The following is a 19,868-nucleotide window of genomic DNA, read 5'->3' as shown; positions in this document are numbered from 1 at the left end:
ACTGTCCAGTAAGATGTTTAACTTCTTGTCTGTCCTTGAATGGCCATTGTTAGTAATGAGAACCACTACTGTGAATTATCTCATGCTTGGCAACACAATCACAACAAAATGCTAAGCACACAGTCCTTGTGTCCTCCAGTGTTCAAGTAAAATTCCTCAAGTCTGACAGTCGGAGGCTTACCAGTCAGGGAGTTCTTGATTCAGCTGAATAAGATGGTGCTTACTTTAAAGACTCTGAGCTTTGATATTAGTGGGGGGATCAATGCACAGCAAAAGGCAATAAACCATATTCTCATGTAAGTTTTCATTTTGTCAAGGTGGATTAGTGCTGCATGGATGACTGTTGAAATTGCTTGCTCTTTTGATCTGTTTGCACAGTAGGCAAACTAATGCAAGACCATTGTGTGTGGGAGGCTGGACCTGATATGGGCCATGACCAGCTGCTTAAAGCACATCATGATGATAAGGATGAGTGCCACAGGCGGGTAGTCATGCAGATACATGACTGAAGATTCTTGGCTACAGGAACACCAGTTGTTGTCTTAAAGCCAGTAGGGACTATAGCCTAATCAAGAGCCATATTGAAGATGTTGCAAAAGATACCTGCCAGCAGATAGGCACACATTTTAAATATGTCGCCAGGAATGCTATCTGGACCTGCAGCTTTCCATGTTTGTACTCTCATAAGAGTTTTGGCTGTTTGCATGTTGTTTGTTTCAAAACAGCTACTGAAACTTTTAAGCTCATCTGTCAAGGAGGCATTTCTCCACAGGCGAATTTCCTTTTGTAATCTGTTTCACCCTAATACCTTGACACATATACACCATTGTTTAGAGCTTTTATTGAAGTAATTTTTCACCATTTTGATAGTTGTTTTTACAGTCCTGAATCCAATACTGAGATAGCTTCTGAAAATTCACAGTGCCTACTTATTGCCATATCACTGGCTTTCTGCAGAGAATGGGCATTACTGATCATCCTTATCTCTCATTAGACAGAGTACTTATTTCTATGATGAATACATCATCAATATTTTTCCTGATTTAAGAAGTTACTGTTAATTTGTATTCTTCTGTATTAGTTTGCATTTACTCAGAGACAGTTGGTTTTAGGATATTTAGTCAATACAAAACAAACAGTCTGTACCATCTTACCATATTTTCAGTCTTCTTACTGTTGATTTGACTCACTCCAGAAATAGTCTGTATAACATAATTTTTATTAACTCTTAAAATCATTCATCGTTTCCTCACGGAAAAAAGTAACAGCAGCCCGTCCAGAAGAAATCTCCTTCCCTTAGCTGATTCTGGACAACAAAGGTTTGATTCCAAAACACTTTTGGGTGTATCTTATGGATTTTTGTCTACTGATCACAAAAATCACCTTTAATTTGTCCTATCACATGCAGTTTTATTGTGATCACTTATTCTTGTAATTTAATACTAATGGCATTAATTCAGCGTGTATATATGTTAAAGATTGCTGATCCATAAGCAGTTGTCTCCAGTACAGAAAAGTGGCACATGAACCACTTGTTGACTCAAGAAAGATATTTTTGTTTCCCCTTCATAAAAAACTGATAAAAAAAGTATGTGAAAGCAATCACAGCAATCACAAGGATGGTGAAGCATTTCACTATGTGAGACAGATGTCTCCACAAATAACTGATCCCAAGATCAAGGAAAGCATTTTTGTAGGTCCACTAATCAGACATGTCATCCATAGCAAATAATTTGAAGATCTACTACTAGGGACAGAGGAAATCAAATGGAAAGCATTCAAAACCATTGATTAAAAATTTTTATTTGAGAGCTACAGAGCACCAAACTACATCAAACTATGTGACAGCATGCTTCAAGCATACAAAACCATGAAGCGCAACATGTTGCTATAAATTCATGTTCTGCACTCACACTTGGACTTCTTCCCTGCTAATCTTGATGCTGGCAGTGGCGAACATGGTGAAAGGTTTCATGAAGACATTGCAACAATGGAAAAGCAGTATTAGGGTAGGTAAATCCTTCAATGTTGACTGACTATTTATAGATATTAAAACAAGAAGCATCAAATTCTGAGTACTAATGAAAATCAGCAGCACAACATTTATAGCTCAATTTAACTAATACAATGTGCCAACATCATTAGGCAGTTGAACACACTAAATGTTTCTCCAAATTCCTACGTGATATAGTCTACCTGAAAATACATTTGCATTCATCTTGAAACTTTCTATCATTATCACCAAAAAAGTTTCAGGAAGCAAAATATTAGAAAAAAATGTATTAACTGATGTTCTTTTTTCAGTTTGTGGGATGGTTAAGAAGCTGGAAGTTATGGATTTGAGTCCATGAGTAGGGTGATCTGCAGTAGCCACACCACAAACATGTTACATTACAGTCAGAAATAAATCATGACTTTAAATATATAGAGACTTACTGAGAACCAGTTATAAAATGCATAGTCATGGACCTTGGACTGAAAAAGAGACACATCACAGAAAAATAACACAAATTTTTTCGTTTTATAGACGGCCTACTATAAACACTGCACAAGCATATTATATAATGTACATTTGTTTTGAGCTCTTAGTACCCAGAAAGTGTATCCCATTATAAATCAGAAAACTAAAACGTAGATATGCAAACTAAACACATTATCCAAGCAAATCCATTTTTGCTCTCGAGACTCTTTCTAATAAACAATGAAAACTCTCCAAATGTCCTGACAAAAGCTCAGCCATTTAAGTGCTACCCACACCACTTCAGGAAATTGTAGCTGTGCCAGTTTCCTGAAACAACCTCCCCCGCCCCCCTCCACACACTGCTCCACCAGCTTATCTTTTCTCCAACACAATAGAACAGAGAAGGGCATAAAAGCTTTAAGCTTTCATTGAGCGTTTCCCTATTTTTTGAAGGATATGGACTTTATTATTTTTTAAAGAAAGCATTATGAAGTTTAACAGACAACAGTCAATTGTCTTTCCAAAACATGAATGCATTTTATGACTTACGCTTAACTTCTGTGTGCGTTTTACAATTCCTTAAGATGATGTCTCATTGAAAGTTGATTAATAAAACAATTAACTGAATGAATGGGTGACGCAGGTATACAGTGGTAAAATATTTTGTCTCACAGCTCCATTTATTTAGGATCACTTCCTGACATGAACATTGTCTCGGTGGCTGGGGAATGCTCATCTCATTCCTACATGGAATTTGGGAGATATTATAGTCACACCCACTTTTCCAAAAATGTGCGTATTAATTTAGAGGCACCAAGCAGCTTATCTCAGAATCTGTGAAGATGAAATGCTATGAAATGAGCTTGTATTTTTTCTAAAGGTGTTTGCTATTTTGTGCACATTGCTGCCAAAATACAGTATAGTGTCATGTGACCCGCAGTTGGAAAGAGTGGGTTAAAAAAAAAGAAAAACAGTTGGACAGGCCGACTGATTCACATTAATTAAACCATAAATACTGCATTTTCTTTTACAGACTCACTACTAAAGCTGTGGCCGTGCTTCTACCAATCTTAGGAATCTCTTGGATTTTTGGGGTGCTTGCAGTGAATGAACAAGTTCTTGCATTTCAATACATGTTTGCAGTATTCAATTCTCTGCAGGTATGTACACTACATTTTTCCAGCTTGTTTACTTTGACAGCACCATTTTAAGGCTACCCAAGAAATCATTCTAATTACACTTTTAAGCAAATACTGTAACACCTGATTAGTTTCACAAATAACAATCTTTAGTTATACCACCCATCTCTCACCTGCTAGATTTGAGCTTTGCTTGAGTGTGATCTCATCAACTGAAGCACTGGCCCAGACATAACCAATATAGAGAGAATACACTGGGTGAATCACTACAATTCTAATATGAACGAAGCACTGTCTCAACAAACTAAAACAGAAAGATACAAGAGCAGTTTTTTTTTGGATTCCAGTAGCAATGGCTGGAACAAAGTACACCTGTTTAACCTTTTCCATTTTGGTAAACAGTTCTTCAACCAATACGAAATTTTCAACCACCAATCCAAGAACACTGCCATTAGCCATGTATCCATTACTACATGTTATTTGTGAAGCTGCAGGTAGCTTAATAATTCTATATGTTTTTGCCCCCTCATTAACCACACTGAAAAATACTGCAACTGGTTTATTTAAAACAAGCTTAATAATTCACCTGTTTGTCAATTGTCTTACATCAAGAAAAAAATGAACAAATAGGCAAAAAAGAGTTTGTTTTGGGATGGCATGATAAATCAGAGATTTGTTGTAGGTGTAGGCTTCAGCTAGCTGGAGTGAGAGGCAAGCTGACAGGCAAAGCTGGGAAAACCCAAACCAAGTATGCATGCCCTGCTGATAAGGCAACTGGGAAGACAGAGTACTAATGTTGATACTGACGAACAAACCTGAATCAGCTTTCTTTGTTTTTCAGGGATTCTTCATTTTTCTCTTCCATTGTCTTCTTAACTCTGAGGTAAGACGGCCTTCTTTATGAAACACTAAGACAGAGTATTGTGTCAGGCTCCATTTTCTGTGTAATATTCAACCAAAGTTTCAGAATGAAGTTTACAGTTCTCTTCTGTCATGGTGAAATTAATATTGTTTTCTTTTGTATATGGTGTCAGTGGTACTAGGGTGTTGTACCGTGTTAGCCATTATGATTGTAGAGAAAAGCCAAGCAAAATGACCCCTTTTATTGTCTAACTAAAAAGATTACAATATGCAAGCTTTCGAGGCAACTCAGGCCCCTTCTTCAGGCAAGATGTAATCCTGAAGAAGGGGCCTGAGTTACCTCGAAAGCTTGCATATTGTAATCTTTTTAGTTAGCCAATAAAAGGTGTCATTTTGCTTGGCTTTTCTCTAAATGGTGTCAGTAAAAAAAAGCAGGATGTTGAGCTTATACACATGAGTACCCATACCTGGGGGAAGCTGCCTTAAATAGAAAGGGCTATGTCTTCCATTTGTTATGCCTCCTTTCTTCTTTTAATGAAAACCACTTATTTAATATAGTATATGGTGATATCTGGACTGGGATAGGTGGTCACTTTTAAATGTCCTATTGATGCTTATTTAAGTGGTGTGTTCTACCAAGTAAATAGATATGAGACAAACAGAACTGGTAGGTCAGGTCAAGTCAGGTCAGGGAGCATGCACTGCTACAGTGCGTTGCTGCACCCACCACACGACGAAACACCTTGGGATCCTGGTTGGCAACCCCCCCCAGGCAGACACCCAGTTCAGTCCCACCCTCTAAAAATGACCCTGTATCTGCTGCAGCCAGGTGTTATGTGGGTGTCCCCTTGGCCTGGTCCAGCCACTTGGGTCCTCAACAATGAGGATCCTGCGAGCCGGATCACCTTTGGGAAATCTTGCCACATGACCGTAGTGCTGTAACTGATGCTCCCTCAAAATGCAGGTAATGTGCTTCATTTGGGACTCTGTGAGCAACCGCTCATTGGACACAAAGTCAAATCAGTGGTACCCAAAGATTCTCCAAAGAGACACAGTACCAATAGAGTTCAGTCTTCATATCAGGTCACTAGAAAGCATCCATTTCTTGCAACCATCTAGTAAGACAGGATGCACCAGGACTCTAAAGACACAGGTATTGGGAGTGCCACACACCCCTGTCCAGCGACCTAATGAAAGAGTCACCAGAGGCATGAATGTCAGTGCTGAGGTAAGTAAACCTCTTGACAACAAGTTTGACACTCTCTCCGCAGACAGACACACAGTTCATAAATAAATAAATAAATTGCTATTGTAGAGTAGGTCATTATGCTGTCCACCCTTTGTTGCTTTTCTATAGGAGCAGCCTTGATCATTCAGTTGTACCTCTCTGCCTCTATACTACTGGGGCAACAGCCTTTTGATGTGTCCTGAATTGGTCAACCAAGACGGAGTCCAACTAATATACGATGCTAACATTTTTAACAAGGCGTGAATAAACTCTTAAAAAAATAAAGCACAACCTATAAAAGGAAGGGTAGCAGTGAAAAAGAATGATGTATTAGTGATCATCATGGAATATTTCTAAGGAAGGAGATTCTATTTTGTTTTGCAGGTCCGAGCTGCCTTTAAGCACAAAACTAAAGTTTGGTCTCTAACCAGCAGCTCCATTAGGAATGTCAATGTGAAACCTTTCAATTCAGATGTGGTGAGTTGTTCTTTCTTTGAATGAATTAAGGCAAACATATCAGTGAATTTATAAACACTTACTTAAAGAATAATTTTTTTCCTAAAAAAAAATGAGGGTATGACATTAGGTACAATAAGCATCTGATTGAAACAGTGGTTATAAGTATGTGTGCTTGTCTGGGTTTTCCTCATTTGCTTCTGTTTCATCCATATCCCTTGGATATACAAGTTATGTTTCTCAGTGACTTTATAGTGTGCCCTATAATGAGTGTGAATGTGTTTTGAGTGTAACATGCGCAAACAGGAACTTAGGAATGTTTTTGCCTTACTGTTAGGTTAAGAAAGTTTATTAAAAGGGTTAGCGGATAGAGAAAAGAGTGGAACAAAACATGCTTATTTAAAATATATACACATATAATATGCTCAGTCAACTTCCATAGCAAAAAACTAAAGAAATACATGTAGCATAAATGATAATAGCATCTGGGTACTGTCATACACTGCTTTGGAAAAAAAGGAAACAGAAATAAATGAGTACCATCACACAAAATGTGGGCACTTTAAAAAAAAAAACATAACAGCAGGACTTTTCAATACAGAGTTTACAGTAACACTCTTAAAAGTCTAAAAGGGCTTGTGTCTGTGGCAGAATGTTTATATGTTCAAGCTTCCGTGGCATGCTCTCAGATAATAAAATGTATGTGCTTTTTGGGTGTACAACCTAAAGGTGCAAGTGTAAACCAAAGAATTATTAATGTTTTTGTCCTTTTTTGCTTTCACATCTCAGTATTGGCCAATCAATTACATTTACCTGAACATCTTCTAAAAACAATGCAAAATACTGTGTACTGCAGATTACACATCCTAATAAAGGACAAGCAGTTTAATCATTTATATATAAATTGAACCACTTACTTAAACATTTTATTGATTTAATTATACCTCCCAACTTAATACTTTAAAGCAAAAATCTTCAATTTAACATTAAACATTAGGTATAGCAGGCATTACGGTACAATACAATGAACTACTACTTGTTTTCAGGCTTCTGTCTAATAAAAGAAAGAGAAAAGCTGAAAATGCTCACATGAACATGCATCATGTGACAAAAATTGAACTTTTTGATTAATCAAACTTTGCTTCCATTTTTATGATTATTCTGTTGTACTGTAGATGAAAAATGAAAATAAATAATAGTGGACAACAAAGACAATAATTAAGTCATAGTCATAACATAAAATAATGAATTAATATGATGGTGTAGCATTCAAAAATCACAACATCCCCAAGCTCTTTCAATAAATGCAATTTGTCTCTTGGGCCCTGATTGTATTTCTGACACTTATTTGTATTGATCTTGTAGCTGTGCTTTCTGACGCCAATCCAATAAAAGTGTTACAAGGAGAAGGAAAATGAAATATACAAAAAATACATTTAGCAGTTTCGTGTATTTACAATGAAAGGCAACACAAAAAGCAGCTGCATTAGACATCAAACCTCTTCTTCAACACAAAGTATATAAAGAATTAGAAATCACTGTACCTAAAACACGGTTTTAAAAAATGCCATTAATTAATTTTTTTCCCTGTACAGATGAATGGAAACAGACCAGGTGCAACTCCAACCAAAATGAATACGTGGGATAAAAGCACAAACTCAGCCAATCGTATTGATCTATCTGCAGTGTAACACAGGTGACTTCAGGATATCTGCTTGAGGACTTCTGACATAAAAGAAAAAAATAAAACTAAAAACAATTTGAATGGAAAATGGAATCTGGCACTGAAAAGTGTATGTGAAGAAGTACAACTCAACAGCATATGACTTGATTAAATTCCTTACTACCAGAGTTACTGAGAAGCTCTAGAAACACTTTATTTTTTGTAGGCTGCTATCACATCATGGTTTTTACTGTAATAATTATTACTATTACTATTATTATTATTATGTGTGCTCAATTGGATATTCAGTGTGTCAGCATTCTTTAACAGAGGTGTCTGGTATCTTTTATCCAGATGCCTTCATATTTTTATAAAACTGATTAAATTTGAGGAAAGAACATTTTTACAGGATCGCTAATCACTTTGGTTAAGATGGGAAGCCAAACATTAAAGACTTTTCTAAATGTAATTGACTACAGCTGACATTTCAGTTTTGCCTCCACCTGATTGCTGATTCTGTCAGACATTTTGGTTATTTATATTATAAACAAATTCTAACGTAAATCTAAAGTGCCTTGGTAAATCTCTGAGCCTTTGTTTCTATAGTGTCTTTCATCATATATATTTTTAATGAAAGCAGTTCACAATAAACCAAGTTTAACTACAAATAACACTGCTTTAAACATATAGGATGACAATAATGAACTAATATAACTTGTTTCAATATTACAGAGAAAAGTGGGGTAGCCCTATTTAGGATAGTAAAACCTTATTAAAAAAGGGCATCAAAAAGTATTAATACAAGATTTTTGTCAAAAACAAAAGTAAAGTAAAATTAAGTATTAGTAATCACCGTTGTAATTTTAGCTGCTCTAAGAAAACATGGCTCCTTGATGGTTAACAAAAATGGTTAGATTGCTGAAACAAATCATTCAGAATGTTAGAGTGACTCTTCTAAGTGACTTGGATTTGTTTCCCTGTCGCACGTTTTGTGTAAAGTTTGAAGTCAAGCCTATTTTCTCCAGACACTGTCAGCTCCTTCCACATATCAAAGAGAGGCATGTTTGAATAAATGGAGGCTCTAATTTGGGCCAGTGTATGCCACCGTATGTGTGAACATGACCAAGAATAGATAATCAACACTTGCATATGATGAAGACTGGAAAGGCTCAGTCTTCATGTGTTTCTGTATTAAGTAAAGCAGGTTCCGATAACGAATGGATAGATTAAATAAATCAAGGTAATAATGGTATATGATTGAATTAACAGAATATTACGTGGTTTCTGTATCTAATCAATCAGAGTGTTCTCTCTCGCTCTCTGTATATATATGGGGTTTGTTCTAGGACTGCACCAAAGACGACTGTTAGGTTAATTACAAACTATAAATTGGCTGTTGTGACTGTGTGAGGTCAGTACTGTGATGGATTGGCATTTTATGAAGGCTTGGTTCATGCTTTGTATCATAACCTGCAAGGACTGTCCCTGTACTGCAGTGTGGGTGTAATGGATGACAGGATTTAATAGAATATTTCCCATCTCTTTTCATAAAAATGGTTGCTAAAGATGTGGTTAATTTACTTTGTAACTCTCAAAATTCCTGCCATCTTTTCAATTAAAATATTACCCTGGAAACTGTTCCACATATAAAAGTCCAGGCAAAGGGTATTTTTTAGAATAAAGCTATATGCTTACAAATTGAATCAAAAAAGGAAATGAAAATGTGCTTTTTTAAATTTGTTTTCAATGTATGTATTTGTACAAAAAACAACAATGAATACTAATTAAGCTTGAGTATTTTTGGAGCATTGTTTGATTATACCAGAAACAAGAAAATAAAAGATAAATAACTGATTTCAGCTGTCAGTAAGGCATAAACAATTGATAGAAATATGCTTATTTACTCTGTTCTCCCCTATTATTTCAGTGTATTTTTTACGAGATAACACTATTTCACTTGAATTGCCTGCTGTCAAAACTTGAAGGAAGCTGAAAAGAAACACACACACTTAAAAACTGTCTGAAAAAGAAGAACAGTGGCACTATTAACTAAGAAGTGACCGAGAGTAGCTTGAAAAGAAAAAACAAACAAAGGCTGAAGTTTTGAAGGTCATTTGTTTTATTCATCCTTTCAGTAACATTTCTCCTGCGCACTACCTTGAGTCAGCCACTAAAGCTGTTTAAGGAAAAGCCCTTTATGAGGGTGTTATATATAACAGATACATTTAAAGTTCACTTTAGATATTCTGAGTATCAGTGCACTGTGAAAAGGGCTAATACAGACCAAAAAGGCATCTACTGCTGTGTTTTCTAGCTCCTGCCACCCTCCAGGCAACTGCAGCTTTCTATTTCCCATTGCCAAACACAACCCAGAAAGCATACACACATAATTAACTGGGTTTCAAAGCAGAAAATGTATTTTCATCTAATCATTCGGTGGCATTTCTTCTTAATAAAGCAAAATTATTCTTTGCAGCCTCAACAGTATATGAGATATTATATATCCCATATTCAATTTCCGCTTCTCTTATCTGACAGTCCAATAACAAATAATACTGTATGCATTATTTCATTCCACCCAAGGACAATGCTGATGTAAAGTTTTAATTATTATTATTATTTTTAAATTAACATTTAGTAAGCATGATGAGTTTGGAGTGTAACATTTTGTGTGAAAAACATACAGATTCCAGCAAAGTCCCTCTGTGTCTGTAATTATCTACTAGACTACATGACACCTAGCCTTTGTCATTAATAACACTTGCCCTTTGTGTATTGCTCAATGTCAAGTGGAGTGTGTTTGTTGAAAAAAATCTTTTGTGTAAATATTTACAGTATGGACTTTGTGAAGAACCTGCAGAACATTTATGAAGTCCTACAGTTAATATTGTTTTCATTATCTTTCTGGATAAAATGTGACTGAATTCTCATTATGCTTATTCTGTTAAGTTTGAGTTTTCTGTAATTTTCAGCAATGATTGTAGCATTTTGTGACCTTTTTTTACTGTTAATAATGCTATTTAATTCATTGTTTTCTGTATCTGGCAAAACCTCACCAAAAAGAAATGATCAAATAAATTAAATATAATGGCTATGTAATTAATTTATTTAGAATTGTTTAACTTGAACAATGCCACAATGGCTACAACTGAGTATCACTAGTCCTCTCTCAATCTAACTAGATCTACTTGCAATTTCTTTCTCCTTTACAGCCTTTATGATTGATGCTTTCTTCTCTAATATTCTGGTAGCAGTTGTTCTGTCTCAGTGAGCCTTCATGAAAAGTTTCCTCCAGATTCTAAAGCCAGTGACCTAATATCCTACTGCCTCAAGTATTTCTCTCTGTATACAGTTCAGTAAAAGTGTATGTGTGTATATGTTTTGACTGGAAAACCTTCTCTGCAATTAACCCTCGGACTAAAGACTCAAAAAATGTTATACTGCAAAAGAACAAGTTCGTACTCTGTCATGCATACTCATTCCATTAGCAGTTTTTTACATATATATTATTATTATTTCTTGTTTCTCTTAATCATGAATACACAATTGCACAATTAAGTTTGCAGATTTCTTTTGAAATGTAATGACTGTTAGTCTTTCAACGCATAATTGCATAGCAAGTAAAACATTTTAAAATAATAAAACATTTCAATTCTTTAGCATTTAAAAACTGGAAAAATCTTTTAAAATGTCCATTTTTCAGGAGAAAATAACTGGCCTATCCCTCTTTTCAGAAAGAAAAAAAAAACTTAGCTAGTGTCTACTTAAATGCCATATAATGACATTCCATTGAGATGGAAATATGCCGACATACTGATTTAATAAGAGCCAGCTAATCACGATGGAGTTTAGTGGAGCACACACTGCTGTGATCTTTATCTAGTCCCAGCATATTAACTAACAGTCACAAATGCATGCTTCTAGTTTCATTGCACAGTACACTTTATGAAGATTTAGACAGTAAAATTTTGGTATAAAATAAAGACTTATCAATTACCCTTACAAGCAACAGGCAGTTTACCTTTGTCCAAGGTGTTTAACATTTCTACACACTTGGCAGATGAATTACTATAATTTCCCTCCTGCAGTATTTCAGCAGAGCTGCTGCCATATTAAGTCCACAGCACCCTAGCTAAACTCCTAAAGCCTAGCAGTACTGTATATTTCTAACAGAATTACCAGAAGATTCAGAAACTTAAATTCAAAGACCTTGGATCATTATACACAAATTTATTTGAGAATTTACAGATGCATGCACAAAGTTCTTTTAAATGCATTTCAGAAGGAATATAAGCTGTGACCATTTCAATTACAAGCAAGCTTCAAATAAAGGCTGACCGAAAACTACCAGGGAAGTTGGGGAAACTTACATTATAGAAAAAAAAATAAGAATAACATTTAACTTTTTGGTAGCTGAAATTCCTTTGTTAAAAAAAAAACACTGACAAGGAAAACAAAAATGTTAAATTTATTTTACACTGCCTTTTCCAAAATGTAATTAATTTACAGCAAAAAGATAATCTGATGTCATAGGCTTCTGTTGTCAATTCTGATATACAAGAGCCGAGAAAAAAAGAGTTTTGAAGCCTACAATCTTTAAACTTAAGTAGTTCATTTATAATTTAATTAGCCCATGGGGGAAAGCATTGAATGTACTGGACTGAAAAATAAATTAAAAACCAGAACATGAACAATTGGCCCATGTAGGCTGGAGCAAAACTAGTCAATAAGACAACCCATCACTCAGTCTTTCTTTTATTTGATACTCCTGATACTGACTAGTACATGTTACACCATAATATATACATAAGATGGCTACACAATCTGCACTAAAAGGTACTGTATTAAATTGTGATTTTACATGCATATGTTCACTGCTCTTCATTCTTAACCACCAGACAAACAGCTGTGCTTAACCAAGCAATCAGTTTTAATGTAAAGTATCTTTGACTGATTCATATTGAAGGGCAGTCAATTTCTCACTTAAAGTGAAATGTTTTTGGTGAACATTGTTTTAAAACAATTAAGAGCAACACATAATATCACTGCACAAGGCCGAAGAATTTTTTAAATATTTTAACTAGTCTACGCACTGCTTAAAATAAATTGCAAAATTGATTTTAAAGAAGTGAACATTATGGAAAATAAAATTAGTATTTTCAAGTATTAGCATAAATAAATATAGAAAAATGTATAAGTATTAACCTTAGTTCAAATATTAATACAAGTCAGGCCTGCTAAACAAATGATTAAATAAAGGCACATGCCATATTTCTTTTTTAATTAAAGCTTAGCTCTAGCTACCAATATAGAAGACCCAGGAAGGGAGGATGATGAGATAAAGACAGCTCAAGGATAGAAGAAGGGAAATACCTGTTGGCTCTCAGCCGACCTAAAAATAAGCGAAGCAGAAACATAAAGATAATTGACAGAAAATAAGAAATATTGGTGGTTCTAATGAAAGTTAATTAGACCAGCTGCAGAAAAGGAGTCAGGAGAAAGCAGCGAATGAGCTGCTTCGAGCGAGGTCAGAATGATAAGAAATGATAATATAAACTGTGATTGTTGGACTGTTCGGGGCTCCGCTCAATTTGGCCTAATTGGGTTGAGTCTGTGTTATCGTTTTATTGCAATAAAGCTAATCACTCTGTTTGCCTATCCACTGACTCCTAGAGCCTTCATTTCTGGTGAAGACCTTTGGGTGCGTCTTCATCAACATCCGACAATATGTCAACTGAAAAACTGTTCAATGTTAATACCTTTCTTACAACACAAATACATTCGATGTAAAGAGGAAAACTGCACCCCACTGGAGCATCGAGACAGGCCAGGTGTTGTGAGTTGGATTGATGACAAGCTGTTGGTGAGTTTGCATTCCATCAGTTTTAATTTGTTATCTTGTATAATATTAAAATGGGACGACTGTCTGCTTTCTGTTTCCTAAAGCATTTATCTGTAATGCTCAATGAAGCACAAGCCACCAGAGCAGCAGTCAACCTACAGCTCTGCTGTTTACCAATACATACAGTAGGTATGAGACTGGGTCTAACTTTACCTCGCTTCTTTGATATGATAGACGGTATTTGTGATGTAGACCTTGCTCTGTGAAATTTTATGAAGACAAGAGAAATTGTTTAAAAAACATGCGCAAAAGGAGACTCTCTTCTCTATAAGCTTCACAAAAATTTGTAAATTGCTTCCAATTGACATGGTGCAAAGTTTTATATAGAACCATAGTGATAACAGTACATGATAAATGGGAATGTTATATTATCTATAAATATACAGGAAGAAGCTGCAATACCCAAGAAAAATAAATTGCAGGCTCACGTGGAAAAAATGGTAGAAATACAAATGTATATTTTGATGTAAGTAAGAAAACAAAATCTAAAATAAAAATAAATTCAACAAATTAGATTTGCTTTCCATTGACACTAAGCTTCAAAAAACAAGTGGCACCAGGAGTTCTCAAATTTCTCAATGTACTAAATTTATCTACATGTTTCTCTACAATAAATGAAAAATAAACACTGCTTAAAATAGGTACTAAAAAAGTAAACATGGCTTATGTCATCACCACATGAATTAGTAATCAAAATAATTCAGAATATTTTATTTTTTCAAACCCTTTAAAGCTGCTTTTATGAAAACACACCAGGTTTATGACAATTCAAATTAAATCAAATTAAATGTCACATACCTGATGGTTTATTTCTTCAAATCTTTTTCTTCTATTTTAGATTTGTTCCAACTTTAAGGTTAATCGTTATGAAATCAAACATGTCTATTTAGGATTATTATTACATAATTCCCATAAAACATCGATTGTTGTATTGTTTTCAAGCTGCTACGCATAACTGATCAGACTGATTAATTTTCAGTAATTAAGCATGCCATTTCAATAGCCCCACTAATTGTGAATCACTGAACACTTTAAATATTCTGTGATTTGAGAGATTTAACTTGTGCTTCAAAACATTACGTAACATCTACCCATAACGTGGAACTTTTGAAATACTAATTAAATACTGTGATGGACAGCTGGCATTTCAGTCCGACCTGGACATCCCTCTACAGAAGAAAGCAGCCTTTTCAGGGCATTACATCCCCCGGGACGCTAGATGGCAGCTCACCTGGATGGAAATGGTTCCTCGGATTCCTGCAGGGCAGCGTGGGACATGGAGTCCGTCTCTTCACCCCTGTTGGGTGCCATGGGTGCTGCCAGGGTGAGCTCACTAAGAACCTGGGGACTATTACGGTTACACCAACCCGGAAGTACTTCGGGGTCATGAGGATGGAAGCCTGCAGAACTTCTGCGACACTTGATGAAGGAACATGTGGTGTTGACCCAGAGAAGAAATACTTCCGGGTCATAGAGACTTTAAAAGGACTGTGGGAAACCCCAGCAGATCGAGCCGGAGTTGGGTGGTAGAGGACAGAGCTGCTGGGAGTGGAGGATTGTGTGTGATTATTGTTATTGTATTGCTTATTGATTAATTGAGAATTGTGGAGAGTGCAGTGCTTTGTGCACTATATTTGAAGAATATTATAATTAAAATCTTCTTGTGCTTTTACACCTGTGTCTGGGACGTCTGTCGGGTGGGTTCAACAGGGCAACAATGACCCCTAGTGTCCACAATACATTTTGGAGCAATGTGTAGCTGGATGTATGCAAGATTGGCACCCCATCCAAAGTTGGATCCTGTCTTGCATCCAGTGCAGCCATGACAGGCGCCAGCTCCAGGCAACCCTTAACTAGATAATGGAGGTCAGAAAATGAGGTTGAATGGAAAGCAATGTTCATGTCAAACCCAAGATAAATGTGAAGCTTGACTTATTTTAACACAGTTATGTATGACACTGCATTAAAAAGTGATTCACCTCACTGCTCACTCAAAATCTCAACATTACATGCTAAAAATATGCACAAATTATGTATTTGTATTTCTAATTTTTTAATGGCATAAAAGAGGCAAAATTTGAAAGATTGAAAGTGTCCTCCTTGGTTTCACCTTATTAAGGGAAACCATGAAGGATTTTTAAGCATAAAGAAAGACTCTTACAATGCTGCACTGCTATTTACACCCTGGAAGCGCTTCTTGAAGTGTTAATGTGATTGAGAATGGTTCTCTCTGTTTCTCTTACACAGTTCAGCCCCCTATAAGCACATACCACAGGTTGAAAAACACTGTTCTAGACACACAGATTATTAAAAATTTTAAATCCAAGACTTATTTTGCTCACCTCATAACAACTGAGGGTTTTACATGTTTCAGCAGGAGTATCTCTTTCTCTGAGGTGTCCACTGCACCAGTTGCTATAATTATTTCAGTGGAAATCTTCTGAGCAGCACCATTTGTTGTTTTCATTTATCAATCAGCTGAAAACCAGATACAAAACCAGCACCCAGTTCACAATATGTGCTTGTAATAAAATGTTGGTTTTACTTATAAGCATTTTATTCCCTGGCTGTTTAAACTTCATGTTACAATAGTTTAGGTCTATTTAATACTTGTTTCAAACCTGAAACAGTAAGATAAATAATGCAATATAAAAGATTCCCTGTTTTTGTTAGAACTGTTGGCTTGTTATTTTTGCTAGGACACCACCTCCCTTTTGCTGTACATCTCTGGCAGCCTGTCAAAAAACCTTTATCCCTTCTTGCTGAGGAGATTGGTCTTTTAGGCAATTTCTGTGAGTGCATGTTATCACCTTTCTTCCTAATTTCATTTATCATCCAGTATGCCCCATTTTTCATTTTGACACATAAAACTATACTTAGACAGGTGTTTCATGTATGTTTACTTGTAGACTACATTAGAAAGTAAACACTTTGGTACAACACAATGAAAACTGAATTTCATCAACAGCAGAATTCATGCAATACATAGGCTTTTTATGCCTCTTGTGACTAATTTATGTGGACTTTAAAATCATTAGAAGAATGTAGAAATTATATATTTACATTTGAATTAAAGAATCAAACAAGCAATCTTTAGATTTGTAGTGGCAATGTTGATCAGTGCTGCCTGTATCAAGGACATTTTCCAAACAGTCCTGAACTCATTCCTGTGTAGAAGGTAGAAGATATTTTACTGGAAGAATATAATGCCTGCCCACATTTCACCCATGCAACTCAACATGCTGTAGAGATTTGTGAACACCCCTGGGCAGCATTCTCACTGAACCTCTCCCCAATCAAGGGTCTCTCTTTGAATTTCCTTTCCCAAGGTTTCTTCCGTTTTTTCCCTACCAGGGTTTTTTGGGAGTTTCTCCTTGTCTTCTTAGAGAGTCAAGGCTGGGAGCTGTCAAGAGGCAGGGTCTGTTAAAGCTCATTGCAACACTTCTTATGTGATTTTGGGCTATACAAAAATAAATTGTATTGTATTGTATTGTAATATATGGAAATGGATTAGACAGTGTGTCTCCTGTAGTCAGCTACTGGTGATGAACCTTGAGAAGCTGTACCACTGGGACAAAAAGCACAGAAAGACATTTTACTGGAGAGTGCAGGCCTGCATTGCAGCACAGGAAGATTATACACAACATTAATGTGAGTATGCTGTAACACATGACACACTCGATGTGCCAAATAAATATGATTTGTGATCATATTCATGATTATGTAGGATTATCTTACCAGTTTCATGACATAATGGCTATAGGGTGTTCGTTTTCCACTTAAAGCAAACTAATTTTATATAATCATATACTCAGCAAAAAAAGAAACGTTCCTTTTTCCAGGACTGTGTATTTCAACAATAATGTTTTAAAAATCCAAATAACTTTACAGATCTTCATTGTAAAGGGTTTAAACAATGTTTTCCATGCATGTTCAATTAAACAAGTAGGCATTTAAGGTCACAGTTCTAAAAACGCAGGACACTAAAGAGACTTGTCTACCGACTGTGAAAAACACCCAAAGAAAGATGCCCAGGGTCCCTGCTCATCTGCGTGAACGTGCATTAGGCATGCTGCAGGGAGGCATGAGGACTGCTGATGTGGCTAGAGCAATAAATTGCCATGTCCGCACTGTGAGACGCCTAAGACAGCGCTACAGGGAGACAGGAAGGACAGCTGATCATCCTCGCAGTGGAAGAGCCCGGATCTCAATCCCAATCCCATTGAGCACGTCTGGGACCTGTTGGATCGCAGGGTGAGGGCTAGGGCCATTCCCCCCAGAAATGTCCAGGAACTTGCAAGTGCCTTGGTGGAAGAGTGGGGTAATATCTCACAGCAAGAACTGACAAATCTGGTCCAGTCCATGAGGAGGAGATGCACTGCAGTACTTCAAGCAGCTGGTGGCCACACCAGATACATACTGACTGGTACTTTTGATTTTGAGCCTCCCTTCATTCAGGGACACATTGTGAAACATTTTTAGTTTATGTCTTATGGTGTTGACTCTTTTAGTGTTCATACAAATATTTACACATTAAGTTTACTGAAAGTAAAAACAGTTGAAAGTCAGAGGACGTTTCTTTTTTTGCTGAGTATATATATACATACAGTATATCCTTAGGAGAATCCTAAATGCAAGCACTTTCTTATTATCTTCTTATTATAATTATTATCTTAAATAGCTAAAAGAAAAACTAATAAATAAAGAAGCCATATGACAACTAGGGTGATCAACTTTCTCAATAAAGTCAAAGTATCATTGTAGTAGAAGTAATAACTATACTATCCTCTGCAAAGAACTGAAGACCAATGCCTCACTTACTGTAAGGTGCTCCTCCATCAAACACATGCTTTCACTTCTGAACCTATATCTGTTCTGTCTCTTTTTTGTGGTATGAAAGATGTCTCAATAATTGGAGAGACAAACCCCTCCAATGATAACAAAGAAGGTTGAGTTAGAGCAAGGTATTGAAAGATCACACCATTATCAGGCAAAAGGCAAAGCAGAATTGCACGGACAAATATGACCAAAGTTATACGAAAGGACCAGGAAAACCAGTAGCGCAATAAATAAATGCTATAATGAGAATCTACAGTAGAAAAGAATTAATAGTCAAGTGCTAAGAACAATGCAGCTCTTAAATACTGTACCGTATATACTGTAAAGCTTACAAATTAGATCATGTCAGATTGTTGATATAAGAATGCTGTCATGAATAAGGAGACAATGATTCAAAACTCTGCTGCAAGAGTCCTTGCTCGAACCATCAGCAGTGAGCACATCACACCCATCCTGCTTTGCATTCATTGGCTCCTAGTGTCTTACAGGATTGAATATAAAATTCTATTAATAACCTACAAAGCTTTAAATGGCCTCACACCGGACTACATCAGTGACCTTCAAAATCACAATGCTCCAGTTCAACTAATAAGGTCCTCTGATTCTGGTAATCTTGTTGTGCCTCACACTAACCTGCACTCTATGGGTGACAGGGCCTTCAGCTCCATAGAACCCAGACTTTGGAGTGACATCTGAAATTAATCAGATCAACTGACTCCATTCATTCTTTTAAAAAGCAGCTTAAAACTCATCTGATCAGGAAGGCTTTTAACTTACTGTAACATTCTGCCCTTTCTTTCCATTTACCTCTCTGTCCAGGTGCTCAGGATAATGTGTGTGTCTATCACAAATTAGGTTATTTGTTAGGTTTTTCTTTTAGTATTGAATGTAGTATTTTACTCAGGTTTATTGTTCTTTATTCTATTTAATGCTTTGTTATCTGTTTTATTGTTCTATTCACGAAAACATTTATATCCAATGTTACATATACCCTGCTGTTTTTTTCTAAGACTCTGTGAAGCACCTTGAGTATGGGAAAGGCACTATATAAATAAAATGTATTATTATTATTAATGAAGCTGGAAAGTGTAGGAAACTGGTGTTGTCTATAAAAGTCAATTTAGATACAGAATCAGCATCAGATTTAATCATTTCTGAAGGAAAACCTATGGTTGCATCTCCGATAAGTGGATCATGCAATGTCAGATGAAGCTTAGATTCAAGTAAATATTCTGTTCCTTAAAACAAAAAACATTGTGTAAATTTTAGCCCTATAAGTGGAGCACAATGTCAGCCATAATCCAAAAACATTTGGATAT

At 36.0% G+C, this 19,868-nt stretch overlaps 1 protein-coding gene across 2 annotated transcripts in view; it reads left to right on the top strand.

Annotated features, from left to right (window-relative positions):
• The window catches only part of adgrd1 (adhesion G protein-coupled receptor D1), a 161,368-nt gene extending 150,150 nt beyond the window's left edge, over positions 1 to 11,218 (top strand). For both annotated transcript variants that reach the window (XM_039772048.1, XM_039772047.1), the window contains 4 exons: positions 3,495 to 3,621; positions 4,442 to 4,483; positions 6,074 to 6,166; positions 7,741 to 11,218. In XM_039772048.1, coding sequence (XP_039627982.1) covers positions 3,495 to 3,621; positions 4,442 to 4,483; positions 6,074 to 6,166; positions 7,741 to 7,836 — 358 coding nt within the window. In that variant the 3' untranslated portion in view covers positions 7,837 to 11,218. The remainder of the gene's footprint in view (positions 1 to 3,494; positions 3,622 to 4,441; positions 4,484 to 6,073; positions 6,167 to 7,740) is intronic.
• Positions 11,219 to 19,868: the final 8,650 nt, after the last annotated feature.

The sequence above is a fragment of the Polypterus senegalus genome, chromosome 12 (assembly GCF_016835505.1).
Source record: "Polypterus senegalus isolate Bchr_013 chromosome 12, ASM1683550v1, whole genome shotgun sequence".
NCBI classification, from domain to species: Eukaryota; Metazoa; Chordata; class Cladistia; order Polypteriformes; family Polypteridae; genus Polypterus; species Polypterus senegalus.
This window is presented reverse-complemented; position numbering and strand designations above follow the sequence as displayed.